General features: G+C 35.1%; 1 protein-coding gene across 2 annotated transcripts in view; it reads left to right on the plus strand.

Moving 5' to 3' along the window:
* The window catches only part of WDR72 (WD repeat domain 72), a 107,009-nt gene that overhangs the window by 8,171 nt on the left and 81,085 nt on the right, over positions 1 to 17,753 (plus strand). Inside the window, exons 2-14 of one of the 2 annotated variants that reach the window (XM_031555262.2) lie at positions 868 to 1,003; positions 1,440 to 1,601; positions 2,650 to 2,756; positions 5,625 to 5,703; positions 8,244 to 8,415; positions 8,944 to 9,020; positions 10,373 to 10,492; positions 12,027 to 12,172; positions 12,534 to 12,630; positions 14,162 to 14,303; positions 14,768 to 15,010; positions 15,571 to 15,791; positions 16,707 to 16,902. In XM_031555262.2, the coding sequence (XP_031411122.2) occupies positions 1,449 to 1,601; positions 2,650 to 2,756; positions 5,625 to 5,703; positions 8,244 to 8,415; positions 8,944 to 9,020; positions 10,373 to 10,492; positions 12,027 to 12,172; positions 12,534 to 12,630; positions 14,162 to 14,303; positions 14,768 to 15,010; positions 15,571 to 15,791; positions 16,707 to 16,902 (1,753 nt within the window). In that variant the 5' untranslated portion in view covers positions 868 to 1,003; positions 1,440 to 1,448. The remainder of the gene's footprint in view (positions 1 to 867; positions 1,004 to 1,439; positions 1,602 to 2,649; positions 2,757 to 5,624; positions 5,704 to 8,243; positions 8,416 to 8,943; positions 9,021 to 10,372; positions 10,493 to 12,026; positions 12,173 to 12,533; positions 12,631 to 14,161; positions 14,304 to 14,767; positions 15,011 to 15,570; positions 15,792 to 16,706; positions 16,903 to 17,753) is intronic. The other variant, XM_019619384.3, reaches the window with a different exon arrangement.

A 17,753-nucleotide genomic window follows, 5' to 3' on the forward strand; every position in this document is an offset into this window, starting at 1 on the left:
GCATCTGTGTAGGTTTCCTGGAAAAATGAAAGAGCACCCTAGGGTAGAGTATTGATACTCCACTTAACTGGGGAATCTTGAGGCAGCTTTTACACATGGGAGTAGTTTGCAATTGTACTCAAGTAGACCGTGGTGTTTTATTGTAGGAATATTTCATGTAAAGACACTGCTAGGTATTGCTCATCTACGCCTTTCTTTAGCAACCAGTCCTTTCACGTAACATGACCCAAAGAATGTAATTGTGTGTGTTAAGTTCCCTGAATACTTGTCTTGACAGGACAAATAGAAGTTTTTTAGGTAAAACTGTCTTTGAAGCACCAAATAATGTTCTGCTACTTGCTGGCTTTCATTTTGAAGACGCTGTTGGGTATATTGTAGAAAGATGTTGGACGCTTAGGAATACAGGAACCTGAAGGCAAGAAAAATGCAGTAGAATGCTTATGCGATCATTGAGACAGCATTTTTATCAACTATTTTGATTGAAGCGAAGCAAATACAGAAGGCTGAAGAGTTTCTAAAACAAACAAGTGTCAAATTTTATATGTGGAGAAGTTGAATTTTTTGTAAAAAGGAAAACTTCTGTACTGTTGTTAGTATGTACACTGGAATATTTTCTTACATACTTAGTTCACAGGAATTTAGTGACCAGTAGTCATTTTGGACAGTTTCAATTTCTTAGTAGTGATTGAAATCTATTATGCTGATAAATCTTTGAGACAAGGCACATGTGATTTAGGATGAATTAACTGTTGTGTTCAACAACTCATTTCCCAGCTATGTCTCAGCCTCATACTTTCCTATTGGACTTCTTGTGTCTCTAGGAGGTTCTGCTTTCCTGACCACCCTCAATCCATTCTCTCCTTCCAGCCACCACTATCTTCATCTTCCTTTACCTTCTGAGGAACCATGAACTCTTTACTGATACCCATTTTCACCTGCCAACTTCTGTGCTCTGATAGTTTGCTGCTGAGCATGATTAACACCCCTGGTAGAAGGAGGTAAGGTAAGTATGGTAGTTCTACCAAACTAAATCAGCAAGAAAACAGAGTGGCATATGCCCACTAGAGCTCAGGCATGTTATGTAGGGCAGAGTATGCTTACATTGTAGTAGTACTTGTCCTTTTTGGCACAGCACAGATTTAAAATAGCAGCACTTCTCTGTCCCTTCTTTCTTCTCAAGCTATTAATAAAAGCGTTAATGAGATATTGGCAAAGCCAGTCTCCTTCATCAGCTTTTCAGAGCTCCCCTCTTCAAATGCTGATTGAATTGCTTGGTTGTGTTTTTTTTTTTTTTTTGTTTGTTTTTTTCTCAAGTGTGTTGTGTGTTTTTCTGTTGTTGTGGTTTTGTTTTGCTTATTTGGTGGTTGTTTATTTTAATTATTTGTTTTATGTTCCATGTGGCTTAAAATCACCTCACCTTGGCTTGTTTCTGTTTTCAGGTGTGAGCTATGAGGGTATCAATACCAGCTGTGGCAGTGTGGGGGAGAATTGCTCCCTCTCACAGCATCACTGCCATTATGATTACAGATGACCAGCAGACTATTGTTACAGGAAGTCAAGAGGGGCAAATATGTCTCTGGGATCTTTCATCAGAATTAAAGGTTTGTTTCTACCAAAGTGATGAATTGAGGTTTCATCTTTTACTATCAACAGTGAATTCCCTAGGCTCTTGCATTTAAATTAATTATTAAAGATAAGTTTCCTATAATAAACCATACATTATGAAGCAAAGTTGTAAATGTTAAAGCACCTGTATGAGTAACCAATTTTTTGCAGACATTAGAAAAATTTTCATAGATGATTGCTGACTTATGTTTATTTTGAGATTGTGTTGTAATTGCTGTAAGTAAACATACAAGTACTGCAGTTCTTAGACTGTGAAATCTTTTTTCTTTAATACAGTGGTTGACCATGGCCTGTCATTTCAAGATAAAAGATGAAGTATTGATATATTTTATTTAATTATTATATATTTAATTTTATATTTCATTTATTAAATATTTAATTATGATATAATTAAACTGCAAAACTACTGTTGAGTTACTACTATTCTATTTCATGTCCACCTCTCTGAAAGTGGAACGAAGTCAAAGCAATTCTAAATTTTTATTCTGTGTTCTTAGTGATGGTTCTATTCTTGGATTTTGCTGTGCCATTTCAGTTTGAACATATCTTGACATTTTAGTTTATGCTTTTATGCTGATACTTTTTTCCCATTAAGATGATTTTTGTATGAGATGAAGCTCATCCTAGTCAGAGGTGTAACTTAAACACACGGTATTAATACATGCTTAAGTACTTTGCTATATCAACTCCCTGCTTCACTTGCCATTTCTCATTTTGCAGCATAGTGTAGGCCAGAGAGATTCTGTGCTTTGCCTGTTCTATAACACTATTGACACTCCAGAAATTTTTCAGGAGCGGTTTCTAGACAGCAGTGATTAAAGACTATAATTCCTATTGGCAGCATGCAAACTTGCATGATCTGTACACATGTCTGTATATTTCAGAAACATAGCTGAAGAACATAAGAATATAAAGTACATTGTCAATTACTGATAATGTCTAAAAGTAGGATTTACTAGCTTTTAGACCTTGGTAGTTTATTAAGTGCTCTGTTTAAGTTAAACCATTGTATTATTCTCCTAGATTTCATCTAAAGAAATTCTTTTTGGCCATACTGCTTCTGTAACTTGTTTGGCAAAGGCAAGAGAATTTGAGAAACAGCCATATGTAGTGAGTGCTACTGAAAATGGGTAGGTAACTGAATACTCAATTTATTTTTCAAATCATGAAATGTACATCAAACATAAATCAAATTCTGCATTTGGCAGAAAGTTTTTCATCCACTTTCTTGATTATATAAAAAGAATAGCAATTATGATAATGACTATTTCTCGTATACAATAGGCTAACCAAGAATTCATCTCTTAGGCAATAGAAGAGCTCGGCAAATTCAGGTAACCAGTCAGTAGTCAGGAAAATGAGTTATTCAAGAATCAGGCCCCACTGAAATGGACAATAACAGAGTATGAGGGAGGGTTTGGGAGGTTCAGAATTTTAGTATCATGATGACTTTTTTTCTTCTGGAATTTGATCTCAAGAATTGAATCAGGAAGGAGGCTAATCTATTTGATGCAGGTTGTGCTTGCTCAGTGACCACACCTGGAAGCACAGAAAAAAACAACTCTTGAATAAAAGGTGTTAATGTTCTTTGTTTTTACTTAAATTGAATCAGCTGTCTTGGAGTATGTCCCTTGAGCTTCGTGATCTTTCAGATTTTCTTGTATGTTTGTTGTGATTTGGCACTCTACTTCAATCAAACTAATTTCTGCAGTACTGCCAGAGTAACATATGAGAGTTTTTATTTCTTGACTATTTTATAATCCTTTGTGCTGGAATCTGAAGCCTATCTGTTGAGGATTTCAGCTTTTGAAAGCAGTTAGAGCTAGTTTTTTAATTCCTTAATTACTTTTCTTAAAAGGCTTTGTCTTGATGCTTGATTCCTCATTCATCTTAGGTTCGCTTTTTTTGATTAACAAGGCAGCTCTGTTAAAACCTCTTCCCATGACGAACTCTTGTCAGTTGCCCTCTCAAGCTACAACTTTTGTTGCCTTAAGGGTGCTACTTTCTCACTGACAACATTGTTTATCCTTTCCATCCAGCTACTAGGATCTTTAACTCTCTCAAACTTAAGTTTGCAAGGAGAGGCTAACTGAGCAATGTGATTCAGGCATTTTAACCAAACTATTTACCTCCGTCTGCCTAGTGGGACAGTCTAAGCTTTAAGGATTCATCAGAAAAGAAAGATGGGAGAACCTCAGAACTAGTTTTTGATTGCTCGCTGACAATTCTGTTCGAGAGTTCAGAAGTGAACTGATCTTTCATCTTAATTCTGAAGTTCTCTTAGTGCAATATCGTTTACAGATCATACTGGAATAAAAGATGCTATTTCCAAAAAAGCTGTGATAAAATGTGTTAAGAAACAAATGAGGTTTTTGCAATAGATGTGATACATACATACATTCATATTCTGAAGGTTCTGTCATATAGGGCTTGCTTGGAATGAATATTGCTAGGTCTAAACAGTTTTCTATCTGCTTTAAATACTTGCTTTCCAAACCGCAGAACTATTGCTTGCTTAAATTCTATACTGAGTAAATGCAGAGCATTTATTACTTATCCCTGGAAGGTTACAATATGAAGTTGAGAAGTACAAACAGGAAGCCTCCTCTTTAGGAGATATGGAATTAAACTATTTTCTGGCCTGTGAGTCCTTCAGTTCTCTGCCATTTTCAAGCTTCTATCTCCTTGCACTGGGGATAGAGGAAATCGTGTGGGAGATACTTCCTTTCTTCTTCACTCTAAATCCCTCATCAGAATTAACTGATTTATTCCAGAAGAATGACTATCAGTCACTATGGGTACTTTTAACATGGAAATCTTGTAATTTAATTTAATCCACTATTCATAAGTTTTCACTCATGTCCTGTGTCTACTTGTGGAATGTGCTGTAGGGCAGTATTATCAACATGCTGCATCACTTCCTTTTTTAAATGCAAAGTAAATTAAGTGCAGCATACAGATGCTGAAGCTGTATTCTGATCTAATTTGTGTGTGCTTATGTGTATGTATTATACCAATTTCACTGAAGTGGTAAAATTTCATGTATTCTGATATAAACAAGAAGTAATTCACTGCCTTGAAATGATTACTGAAGACTAAAAGTTATTGTTTTTGTTCTATGAACTCTGACATACTACATATATAGATTGTACTCCTGCAAAAGTGAAAAAAAATTAATGAGTAGATTAAAATGCAAGTTACTAAGTATTTTTGATATATTAAAATATTTCCCCCTAATGTTGAAAACTCCTCTTATCAAAAATGCCTTTGAATGTAATCTGGGAAATCATGAATATAATGATTTAAAATTTGAAGCAGAGATTATTATTTAATTGCTGAGCTATGACTACAAGCCGGGTAAAAATTCATTTACAACATTTAAATTAGTGTTTTTTTTCTGTTGTACTCTAGTTCAGTAGTGTGTTGACCAATATTTCAGTGAGGGGGAAAACTAGCTAATGAGACTTTTTAAAACAGCTCTTACATGTTATGGAGTAGAACTGACATTAGGGTTGCCAAGAGACTTCGGCAGCAGCCTCATGGTGGCACTGTTTCTTCTTCCCTGAGGGCGTCAGCTCCTCCCTAGAACTGAAGCCTGCAGCAGAAGATGCATTATGTGTTTCAAAACGTGTGGTTTAAGTTCAGTTGAATGAATCATTTTCAGGAGGATGTCGTTCCAACGAATGATAGTTATAGTGACACTTTGACGAGCTATAATGGCAGTGCGCCTACAATTTGTTGTAGACCAGAGTTGGCCTTAAAGTCAGGTTTGCTGCGAGGTAGCAGGGTGTAATTACCAAAACAAAAAGCAACAGATACTGTATGTCATGCCCTGCTAATGACCGCAACGTTTTCATACCCAGTAATCTGTAACAAAAAGCCACATAAATGACCAGGCTGCACTTAAGTACAGCACTAAAGAAAAACTTGGTGGCACAAAATTATTGCATCCAATTGAGTGGAAATGACAGAGAATAATATGAAGTTATCTTTGGCAGGGAGATGTGTGTTTGGAATGTCACTAGTGGACTGTGCATTGAGAAAACAAAGCTTCCTTATAGGCATACAGCAATCTATGTAAGTATAGAAACTTTTCATGAAATATCTCCCTTCATTACAAGAGGAGTTTTTCCTCTATTATTTTTTTTTTCAGAAATACATAGTTTTAAATACAGTTCTAAACATAATTCATAGAAAATTGTTGCAAAACTAGTTGTATGTAATTTTTTCCTTTTAGATTCCTTCTGAGAAAATAACTATGACTTGGTATTCCTTAATCAAATCAAACTGATTCTCATTAAGCCACATGTGTCTAGAATGCAATCTCAGTTATGTATTTTAAAAATATGATGTGAAATAAAGTTGTCTTGTAATCTTTACTCTTGTCCTTTGTTAAAATAGCATGGGAGCTTCAAGTTTTAATGCTGGCTTCTGGATGAACTATTTCTGAAGCATGAGCAGTCTGGGCATAGTGAGCGAGTTTGCTGAAGATCTTATCAAAACCTTTCAAATGGGTTTAAAAAATACCTTAATGACTAACCTCCAAGACTGCTCTGCCTCGCTACCAAAAATGCTCTTTCATTCACTGCAGAAATCAGGGGGTAGATTACTGTTGTGCTTTTTCTCACTGGCCAAACTGCTTTAAATCTTCAAATCATTTCAAGTATCTGCCTTGACTGGTAAGGTACGCACGAAATATATACTGGAACTGGAATATGAGGGTGTTTAAAATGTGATTTAGAGCCTAGCACAAGGGTTTGATTCAGAGATGCTTTTATTTGCGGAAATACCAGTAAAAGAGCTCAGAACTCGTGTTAATTAAAATGATGATCATCTTCAGTGAAGAAGTCTATAGTGGAATTAAATCTCCGAATGATGGCAATCTGGGACTTTGCTGAGTTCTCATGTGACTCTTAAACTGTGGCCAAATCACAAAATAGAAACACTATAGATGAATAGCTTCTTAACAATCTGTTTACTTGTACATGTATACATGTATAAGAACAGTAAGCCATTTTTCTATTTAGTATTTATGCATACGTGATAGAAAACATGCTTTCAGTGTTTAAGTACACATAATTTTAATGCTCAATTATGTATTTGAAGTATGGTGTGATCTGTGTTGTGTATTCCTTTATTAGATTTTAATAGTTTTGGAGATGTTCCACAGAGAAGCAGGCAGATGTGACCTGGCTGATTATCTGGTGATTTGTATGCTTCTGCGAAGAAGAGGAAAAGCTTAGTTCTTTTCCTTCAAGTAGGCAGATACTTTCAGAATTGTGTTACTTCTCTATAATGATCTTTTTTTGTCTATGATTTTAGCATGGTAAGATGGTGAAAGGACAGTGTGAGCACCTAGGAACAAAATTTTCCTAAGAAAGAAAATTCTGTAGCTAGGACAAGAAACAATTCTTAAAATACAGTCTTCAAGTACTAGTAATTGTTTTGTGTTCTTTGATATTGTTTGGCTGTGTTTTTGTTTTGTTTTGTTTTGTTTTTGAGTGTTTTTAATGCTTTTTTCTTTTTTTTTTTCTGTGACAAGTTCAAAAAGTATCACTTCACACAGAATGTTGTTGTCTGGGAGTTGTAGTGTGTGCTGTTTTAGCATCATTATTTAAAAACATTTTGGTTGACATTATCTGGCTTAGTATGTTCCTTTTGTTCAGCATCAATAGTTGTACTATAAATGGCAGATGTCAAGCAGTACAAACAATACTTCCAATTTGCAATGAAACTTAACACCAAGGTCAACTGCTAACCATTTGTGGGATCTTAACAGAAGTGGGATCTTCTCATTAGAGGACTGACTGATTATATATACTGAGGACTAACCTATTATATATTTGAGTAACAGTTACAAATTCTTCCTGTTTCTGAGCATTTCTCCATCTGATTGTTCATTTCTGTGATGGTACTTATCCCATTCCCAGTTATTTATGGAACCTCTATTTTCAGACTTGAATTAGTTAACTGATATTTTGAAAACTATCTAACCCAAACTGGAAGTACAGAAAAATATCTTTGAACATATAAAACATCTGGAAAAAAGGTGCACCCTGTTATCAAGCCCTTTGCTATGTGTTTCTTCCTTTATTTGATTTTTGAGAAATAATGGATTTCTTGAATGGGAGGGCAATTAGTATCATACTGAAAATATCTTGTGGAGTAGAAATTCTTCCTGGAAAATAATTGGAAATTCAGTATGAATCCTCTGCATTTTTACCTGACTTATCCCCAGTCTTTGTCCTTCTTGATAAATGAAGTTTTATCAGATGTTTGGAAGAGATGAGCTCTCAGAAGTCACTACCAAACTGTTTAGCAATTTACAATGAAATTAACATCTTTAATGCTTTCAAAAATCCTAGTTGCTAGGCAGGGCAGATAATGATTTCAGTATTAAGTCCCCTTTTTCTAAAATTTAAACGTATATTGAATTGTAATAAATTTATGTGGAACACTTGCAATTCTACCAAAATTTTCTACTGTTTCATGTGTGTAATTCAGTATATATTTTTAGTAATTCAGAGTGTTGAATATGTTTCTGTGATACGCTTAATGTAAATGATATGCATGCACCTGAGCTTGTTATGCTGACTCTCTCCTCTCCACTTGCACAGTATTACCATTGCTCATTCCGAATGACAGGTGAAGGCTGGCTTCTTTGTTTTGGAGAATATCAAGATGTTCTTATTATTGATGCTAAGACTTTGAGTGTTCTGCACACTTTGTCTTCTCAGTCTTCTGATTGGATAAATTGTATGTGTATTGTTCGCTCTGCAAGAATTCAAGGTATGCAGTATAGATTTTAATACAGACCAATTAATTTAATGAAATATTTCTGTATGACTTGTAGGATCTTACTAGATTAGCAAATATTCAAACATGTTTTACAGAGCACTTATATGTAAGACATTGTTCTATTGTTAGAATTTAAGGTGTCTATAATACCCTTCATGCTGGTCATGTTTCATTCTTTGTTTCATAAAGAGAAGAAGAAATGACCTCTACAACTGTAAGCAACTTGTTGTTTGGAGATGAGTACAAATTAATTTGGTAATATCAGGGGAATTATGGACACACAACTGCTATTTTTGTTTGGAACGTAGGTGGTTGGACAAAATTATTCACTGTTTGCTTGCATGCTTTGTATTTCTAAGTATGAATGAGCTGTTTCATAATTCATTGAAACAGTGCCTGTAGAATCCATCAGATTAAGTGCTATGTGGCACACCAGTGTCTATGCCAAGGTTTTTCTTTTTGTTTGGCACTGTTTGGACTCTGTTTCAAACTGATTATCTTGCTGTTATCTTTTCACAGAAGACTCATTGGTTGCTGTGTCTGTAACTGGAGTTCTTAAAGCGTGGGACCTATCTTCGTCTTTGACCAGCATACAGGTCAGTTCATGAAATGACAATTGCAACAATAACATAAACATAAAGATAACATCAAGTGAAGATACACTGAAGCAGAATATGAATGAGTGAAGATCTCATGACTATGATTTAATCCAGATTATTTTTGTCTGTTTTTGAAGATGCTAGAGACAATTAAGTTTCTACAAAATCCTGAAAACTCATCCTCCTACTGCTATTTAAAATTACTTGGGATATTGGCCAGTTTTTGCCTTGACATTGCAGTGTTCATATCTTTCCTTAGCGTATGAGCTCTTAAAAACCCACCCCTTGTACTCCATCCTTGTTACTTTTCTCAAAATGATTCTTTAGATTATATTTTTTAATATTTTTCATAGTACTGTTTTCACTTAGAAAATACTCTTGCAGTGTCGAGTGATCAATTTGTCCATCTTCAAACTGCCTGATTCTGTTGAATTTTGTCAGTATTCTCAGCAACAGTCATTTGACTTGCACAGATGCTAAAAGTCAAAAATGGTGTTCTGAGTTCGAGTCAAACTCTGAGGACTGGTTTCACAAGAAGACAAGAGCATAAGTACTAGGGATTGTCATCAAAATGGCAAAAAGTCATCAATCTTCTTTGGAGCATCCATAATACATTACTGCCTTATTTGACAAACTGCAGAGCATGCCACTGCACAACTTGTTAATTGATAGGATCAGGCCCCTCAGGACAGTCTGTCAGGTTTGATACTGTACAAGTGTTCACATGATGTGTTTTTGACTGTTCCACAATGTTTTGGGGCTTCCTTCTAACATTCCTAGGGGAAAAAAAAATACTGTTACACTGTAGAAATTCTGGGGACTGTAAAAACTGATCAGCACATAGCACCCATATCATTGCTTCTGCTATCCCTTTATTTTACTGTCTGGGACTTTCTTTGTAAGAGAGGAGAGTAGACTTAGTAAAAATCAAGTTACTGCAGATGCTTAGAGAACAGAATTTTAATAAATATTGTTAGATTGGATTGATATTAATATGAGGTGAAATGAAAGAATGGTTTGCCCTCTTACTGTGCAATGATTCTGTAACCAGCATACCCCTTTTCAGGGAAGTTATGATACCGGCAGTATCTTTCAAAGCAGAAAATGTAATTTTTCAATCATTTAATCAATAATTAAAGTAACTCCAGTATCATCATAGATGAAGATCTGAGCCATGCAGAATGTAATTTATTCATACAGTACTTGTGAGCTCTGTCTTCCAATCTGGCTTTTAATTAGGAAATATATGTTGCTTTACATGATTTTTCAATAGTTTCTTTCTATTCTAAAAGTGAAAGTTAAGCTGTCTGGAATAAATCACAGCTCTTTTTTTCCTTCTCTGCTCAAAGGAGAGGCAAAATGTGTGTGAAAAGGAATCCAAGTCTCTGGACTGTATGAACTGCCGAGCAATAAGGTTTTGCACTTACACAGAAAGGCTCCTTCTGGTTGTGTCTTCCATATGCTGGCAGGTATGTTGCTGCGCATCATATTTGTTTGTTTTTAAGAACCTTGAAAAGCTGATGTAATCAATTCTGACATGTAAATACGTCTCTTAAAATTAGTGCTTGCTAATTGTCAGATGTGTGCTGACAGTTACCTTAACTGTGTTACTGAGGTTTTCAGTTTAAGTATTCCTGCTTTAAAAGATTGCATTAAATCGGCTCTGTAGGAAGGGGATTATTTTAAGTATCCCCAGTTTTAGAGCACTGGGTGCACACTCTGTGGTACATTAAAAAGCAAACTGGTGTTGTGACATTTTTCTGAAGGTGATTTTGGACTATTGGTATTAATGTCTGATTCAGGTGCCTCAGGAGGTGTTGGAAAGCTGGAGTTTATAGAGCTGAGTCAGCTTTGTCTAACGCTTTTGTTGGGTATTCTTGAGTTTCCTCTTGGGCTATTTTGGAAAAAAAAAACACTGTATAAAAGCACTGATAATTTTCTTGTACAGAATGGGCAGGCTTTGCATGGAAAAATACTGTAATATCCTGTTATTTATAAATTTGTGATGCTTTTCACAAAATGCATGTTTCTTGTAGTGTTTGTGTACTTATCTATCTGCTTCAAACAGCAGAATATATGCATGTGGCTTACTTTAAACTTTTGTTTTAATAAATATATACCTCTAAAGGAAAAGATAATGATGATTTTACTACTTAAATAGAAGGTTATGTAGAACGTGCCATGGGAGAGACTCACATGTATCCCTAGCGACTCAACTCACTTCTATGGTTATGAAAATATTGAGCAAATTATCTCAATCTTATACAAGTCCCATGCTCCATATAAATCATAATAATTCTCATTCTGAAAGTTTTCCTCATGCTGTTGGAGTAAGTTGTAGAACGTGGCTAAGAAAACTCTTTTCAAGACTGCTAGGAACATGGACAAAAACCATATCTTGCTTTGCCATGTTTTTGTTTAAGATGAGGAGGCCAAAGGTAACAAGCTACTATTTTATTTCTAGTCTTCAGAAACAGAAAAGCTGAAAGAATTCTCCCAAGTTAAATCCTCCTCACTTTCAATTAATTTGTGAAAAAGAAAAATCTGCTGTTTGTCAAACAAAGAAAAATCTGTTCTGCTAAAATCTGCTGTGATTACATCAGCAGATTATTGGTTAAAGAATACATAAAGAATAAGAACAGAAGCATTAACTGTATGTATCAATCTTCAACGTCATATTATGTACTAAATTCATTGCTTCTACTCAACAGTCCAGTAAACATTAATAATGAATGCAAAGCAAACTAAACTCTATCTAAAATCCTCTAACATAGCAGAAGCCCTTAATGCTATTTTTTTTTTTTCCAGTTTATCTTTCTGGTATATGGTTTGATTCTGACATTATGCTAGTTTAATGTTATAAATATTGCTTTGGCTTTAAAAGAGGTGGTCGAACTACAGAGTCAAGCTAATGTTCTTTTTACTGATCCTTTTCCTAAAACTAGCTTGAATAAATATGATTGTGTCAATATTGTTTGTGTTTTACTCTTTTTTGGGACTTAGGTCTATGATTATTGTGATTTCTCCTTGCTGTGTACTGAGTTCTGTAAGAGTGGTCAGTGCTTTGCTGGTGGAGAAGTACTAGCAGCTTACAGGCTTATCATCTGGACAGAAGATGGTTACAGTTACATCTACCAGCTGCTAAACAGGTGGGCTCAAATGGGAAATTCACACAAAAAGTTCAGGTACAGGATGAACTTTGGGAGGTTTATTATGGAAAATCTCTGCATGTTGCAAGTGATCAAAAACCAGAACAAAAACACTTTGGCACTCAAAGATTTACGCTGAATTTGACAGCTCTCAGTCTTTGTTTGACACAGCAGGAGACACAGGAATAAGATTAGCCATGTAGAACTTGGGCAGCTGGTGCTGTGATTTCACAAAGTCGCTTGTAATTGCTTGGTAACTTTTAATTTAACTTGCGGATCTTAGATGTTGCTGTTCTCCTTTCTTTAAAAAAAGAAAAAAGAAAAAAAGACTTTCTAAATCTTTTCTTTCTGAATTATGCAGTGGACTTTCCAAAAGCACGTATCCTGCAGATGGGAAGATGCTGAAAGAAACTGTTTATCCTCATTTACTCTGCTTTACTGATGTGAAGGAAAATAAGGTAAATTCATAAAGATTTACAGTGAGATTCAAAAGCTGCTTCAATATATGTTTCTAATTTCCAGAATTGCAACAAAGATTTAAGTGCTGTAAGTGTGGGTTTTTCACTTAAACAGCAAGTAAGACATTTCTTCATATGAATGTGTTTACTTTATAAAGTTGGAGATGTTCACAGTGTTGTCTTTAATTCTGGCTTGTTTAATTTTTTCACAGAAATCCTGCATTTTCAGCTACAGGTGTTTCCTGATTTTTTTAATAAAGAAGCAGAGGTTTTCTTTAAGTTAAAAGCACTCTAAAATAGCTTTAGAACCTCTTACTCTCACATCCGCTTTAAAAAAAAAAAAAAAAAAAAAAGCAAGGAAAGATAACCAGGTTATTTAATTCTTGTTCTATTAAGAAATGTATGCATGTTTCAGTGTATGCCTATCCTGAGTTGAAGGGTTTTGGGTCAGATTACTATTATATCAAGCCTGCACAGTCATCATCACACAGCTAACTCTTACAGTGTGGGCAACCTGACAGTACTTACAGTGAATGAAGTTAAACAGGTTTTTAAGCAGTTTATGTAGATCTTCAATAGAGACCTATTTTTCACTCTCAAATATATAGGCTTTTTCTAGTGAGCTTTTGTTTTTGTTGGCAGCCAGAGACTCTTAGAAACTGTTTTTGTTGCATGCAAAGATGGGATAACTGCTGAAGGATGCCAAAAGGTCAGATACCTTTTGGTAAAAAGAAAGAAATAGCCAAAATACATGGTTTAGTAATACTAGGGTGTTACAGCAGGAAGCTCATATATATTTTTTTTTCTTCCCCCAAATACATGCATTTTTAATAATGTCTGCTGCCATTTTCTAATATTTTTACTCAAATATTTACCACCTGAATAATTTTTATAGTGGATTTGTTTTACAGGACACAGCTCCCTCGGTGACAGTCTGTTTTCATCTCTTTAGATGATAACCTGAGTTACATAATGATAGAGTTGCTTATCGTGAAATTTACTCCCAAACTTCAATGTTGTAAATAAAACATATCCTGCTTATGGGGATGTTATTAAAAAGTCTTCAAGGAGCATACAGTCTAGCTGTGTTGATGCAATTAAAACTTTTCTTTAGAGGGAAACTGTGCTGATGACTGTTCAATCCATGCTACTGAGCATGCATTTTTTTCTGGCTTGTTTTTGGCAAGTCTCTTTGTTATGCACCTTTGTGTCTGAAATGCAGCATCTGTGCTCCTGCATGCATCTTTCGGTTTAATTTCACCCAGAAGGAATCTTTATGTGGTACTCCAGGATGACTTCAAAACATGAAGAAGCAGCACCAATTTCCAATGTACACTCCTGCTCTAAGTTCAAATGTCTTACAGGAAATACACCTGGAGTTTCCTATTTTCTTATTTTCTGGAAGAGTGTATCATTTCATTTTTTATATTTCTATGGCTTCTGATCTCAAACTTGGAATTTGAAATTAATTATTACATTATTTTATCACCTCTTCCACATCAGGAGTTTGACTTACTGTTATTTTTGACAGAGTTTCCCTTTTGTCATGGGCTTTATGAATGAAAGGAAGGAGCCTTTCTATAAGATTCTTTTTTCCGGTGAAGCTTCAGGAAGAATCACTTTATGGCATGTTCCTGATGTTCCTGCATCAACATTTGATGGTTCGCCAAAAGGTTTGGTAATTCTGTGCTTTCAGTGCAATCTCTTTAGTTATGTCTGTAAATTATGAAAACTTGTGAAAATACTTAATGGTAAAAATTGTTGTTTATCCATCTGCTGTGTGGTGATTCTCTGTAGTCAGCAGCAACACACCAATGGGGAGTGTCCAGTAATTGACACTTCTTTTTCATGTGGTTGAATGTATGAATATTCTATTTCTTTTCAATCTGCTCATAAGCAAACCTTTACCAAATGTCATGGAAATTTGCTTATTTGATCCTGCTTATGGCTGTTCAGGTATATTTAAAATAAAGGATTTTAGTGAGATGATGTAACATGTTGGAGTGGCAACCACTAACTCCAACCTAAAAGTACAGGAGGGATAAGTTTAGAAGTGGTTGTGAGATGAAAAATACATTTTGGTTTTCTTCTGAATTTAAACGAATAATGTTCCTGCCTCTTCCTCCCCACACTCTAGAAATCCCAATTTCAACAACATGGACTCTTCAAGATAGTTTTAATAAAGCCCATTCAATGTCAGAGGGCATTATAGATCATCTTTGTGAGTTTAAAGATGGAATTGAAAATGCAGTTGTGACTTCCTCTGTGTACATACCCCGTCTGGATAAGCTTGTGTGTGGATGTGAAAATGGGAAAATTTTCATAACGCTCGGTCTAGAAACTGCAAGAGCAAGATTTCTAGAAAATGTGTCTTTGAAAGGTAAGTTTTAACAATTTTGCTTAACTATCTGAATGATGCACGAAAGACTTCATGCTTCTAACATTCCCTTCAGTCATCCCTTTAAGTATTCCATGAAAGTGGAGATGAGGCTAATAGAATAATGAGGAAAATATATTATGATATTCTTTCCAGCCTCCCTGTAGGTGACTTATCAAATCACTACCAGACGACTTGGTACTGCTAGTCCTATGATGGATGGTGGGGATTGGAGTCAACTGGAATAAGAGTTGTGGGATATCATAGAGGCAGCAGTCATCTTTGTCATTTTCCCTCTCAAAGATAATTCCACTTCAGAAATAAAAAAAAAAATAAGATGCTTTCTGGTGGATGAAGGTCAGAATGTACACCTTTGTTCTCCTTTTTAGAGAGAATGTGTCCAAAATTTTGATCTCATGTAGGAAGATACCTTTCTTAAAACTCTTTAGATGAAAATTTAGTTGTAATTAGTCTTTCTAATCTCTTGATGTTTTATGAAATGTATTATCAAATATGGAGCCTCTATTTTTAAAGAAGATAAATAACTTACTGTGTTGTTTCAGGTAATCTACCTCATAAAGTTTTGAATGGTCATAGTAGCAGAGTTACATGTTTACTTTATCCACATGGTAATTCAGTAAGGTTTGATCCCAGCTGGCTGTTATCAGGGGGCCAGGATTCTACTGTGATCTGTTGGGATATATTTACTGGAAAAATCCTGCACCGATTTAGTCTGCAATCTGGTCCAGTGACAGAGCTATTGAGATCTCCAGACAACTGCAAAGTAAGTGTGTATATATATGATAGAGTTTCTCAAATACACGTACTTCTGCCCTGCGGCACTTGATCTTTGATCACTTAATTTTGTTTGAAAGTTGCTTTTAACTTTGGGGTGTTGATTTCATTAATTTATAACTTCAGTGGTACAGAAAAATGCTAAAATGGTGATGGATTTAATTCTTAACAGTCTATTCATCCTTTTTCATATCATGATTGTAAAACTGCATTTGAATCTGACAAATCTTTGTAAATGGTATATATTTAAATACTTCAGAAAGGACTAGTTCAAGGTCTTAAAGCTTGTAAGGCTCTTAAGTAATTTTTCTGACATATAAGCAAACTGTATTTACCTACTTGGATGATGATCCAGTTCATTTATGGGGCTGATATTTTCCATCAGGCAAATTCCTTCGTATCACCAAAAATTGCTATGAGAACGACAGAATCACAGGGGTTAGAAGGGACCTCAAGAGACCATCAAGTCCAAATCCCTTGCTAAGGCAGGTACCTTACAATAGGGCACGCAGGTGGGCATCCAGACAATCCTTGAGTATCTCCATACAAGTAGACTCTACAACCTCTCTGGGCAACACGTTTTAGTGCTCTGTCACCCTCAACGTAAAGATGTTCTTCTGTGTGGTAGTACAGAACTTCCTATGTTCAGCTTTGACCTGCTTTGACAGGCCAAGTATTGGTGTCTAAACTATTCTTAAATTTGGAAAATCAGAAGAGGATGTAGGTATCTGCTTTACAGCTTGCCTGCTAAAAATGACTTGGAGATGTAGTCTGAAATAAAGCTCTTTCCAACATTAGTATGTTCTGGGAAATAAATTACTAAATAACTTGTTCCAGGCTTACAACAATGCTATCATGACTTTAGTTGCAGTATTGATAACAAAATTCTTAATCTGTTTTGCAGTTGCAGTATCATAGTGTAGTGTGCTGTGTGTGTAGTGATCATTCGGTAGCAGTTCTACACCTTCAGAAGAAAGTTTGTCTCTTACATGCCAGAAAGCATCTGTTTCCTGTGAAGAAGATAAAATATGACCCCACTGAAAATCTGCTAATTGTTGGGTGTGAAGATGATTCGGTTTATGTTTGGGAAATTGAAACAGGTAATATCAGGTTATTTGCTCACTTTAAGTTTTGTCTGTGATGTTTATGAACATCTTAGATTAATTAGGGAGGTTAAAATTTCTATACTCTTCAAGGTATGTCACTAATATAATAGCTTACCTATAGCTGGTTATATAGAAATTTAAGTCAGATTCTGATGACTGAATGATTAGCTGGTATTGCAGTGAATTGAGCTCAGCAGTCATTAATAAATACAAGCATTTTTATAGAGATTATGGTGTTTGAAGATGCTACCAGCCTCTAACTGTTCCATCTACATTTTTTTTCCTCTTTTAAAATTGATGGTGAAAACAGTATGTAATTTAGGTGGGAGAAATTGTGATGTAGAATGTTTTCCTGGTTTAATACATAACTAAGAAAGGCACTTCTAAAAATCATCACGTGAATAGGCTGTATATAAAAACTTGAGTCTGAGATGTCCCTAAAGGTCATTTAAAATTTATTGAAGATTTAGTTGCATTTGAAATTGTAGTAGAGCTTGGAAATGTGACAAAGAACCACAGATCTTCTATTGTTTCCTTATTAATCTCTTCTTATCATTGCTATCATTTTAACATGTTTTGCATCAGTTAGTCTGTATCACCTTTCTATCACCATACAGTGACTAAAGCAGCCCAAGAAGTTAAGATGCTTCAAGGGAGATGATTATATCTCAGTTGCAATTTTATTCCAGTGTGACTAGGATGATATCATACAAAAGTACAGTGAATTATTTGTAAATCAGTGGGACTTAGTACCATAGGATTGTACTGGTACCAAGAATGCAAAAAACAGTATGAATTGAACTATCTCTCCTTTAGCCATGAAAATGGTGCTCATTTGACAAGAA

Source organism: Meleagris gallopavo, chromosome 12 (assembly GCF_905368555.1).
Source record: "Meleagris gallopavo chromosome 12, MGAL_WU_HG_1.1, whole genome shotgun sequence".
Taxonomy (NCBI): domain Eukaryota; kingdom Metazoa; phylum Chordata; class Aves; order Galliformes; family Phasianidae; genus Meleagris; species Meleagris gallopavo.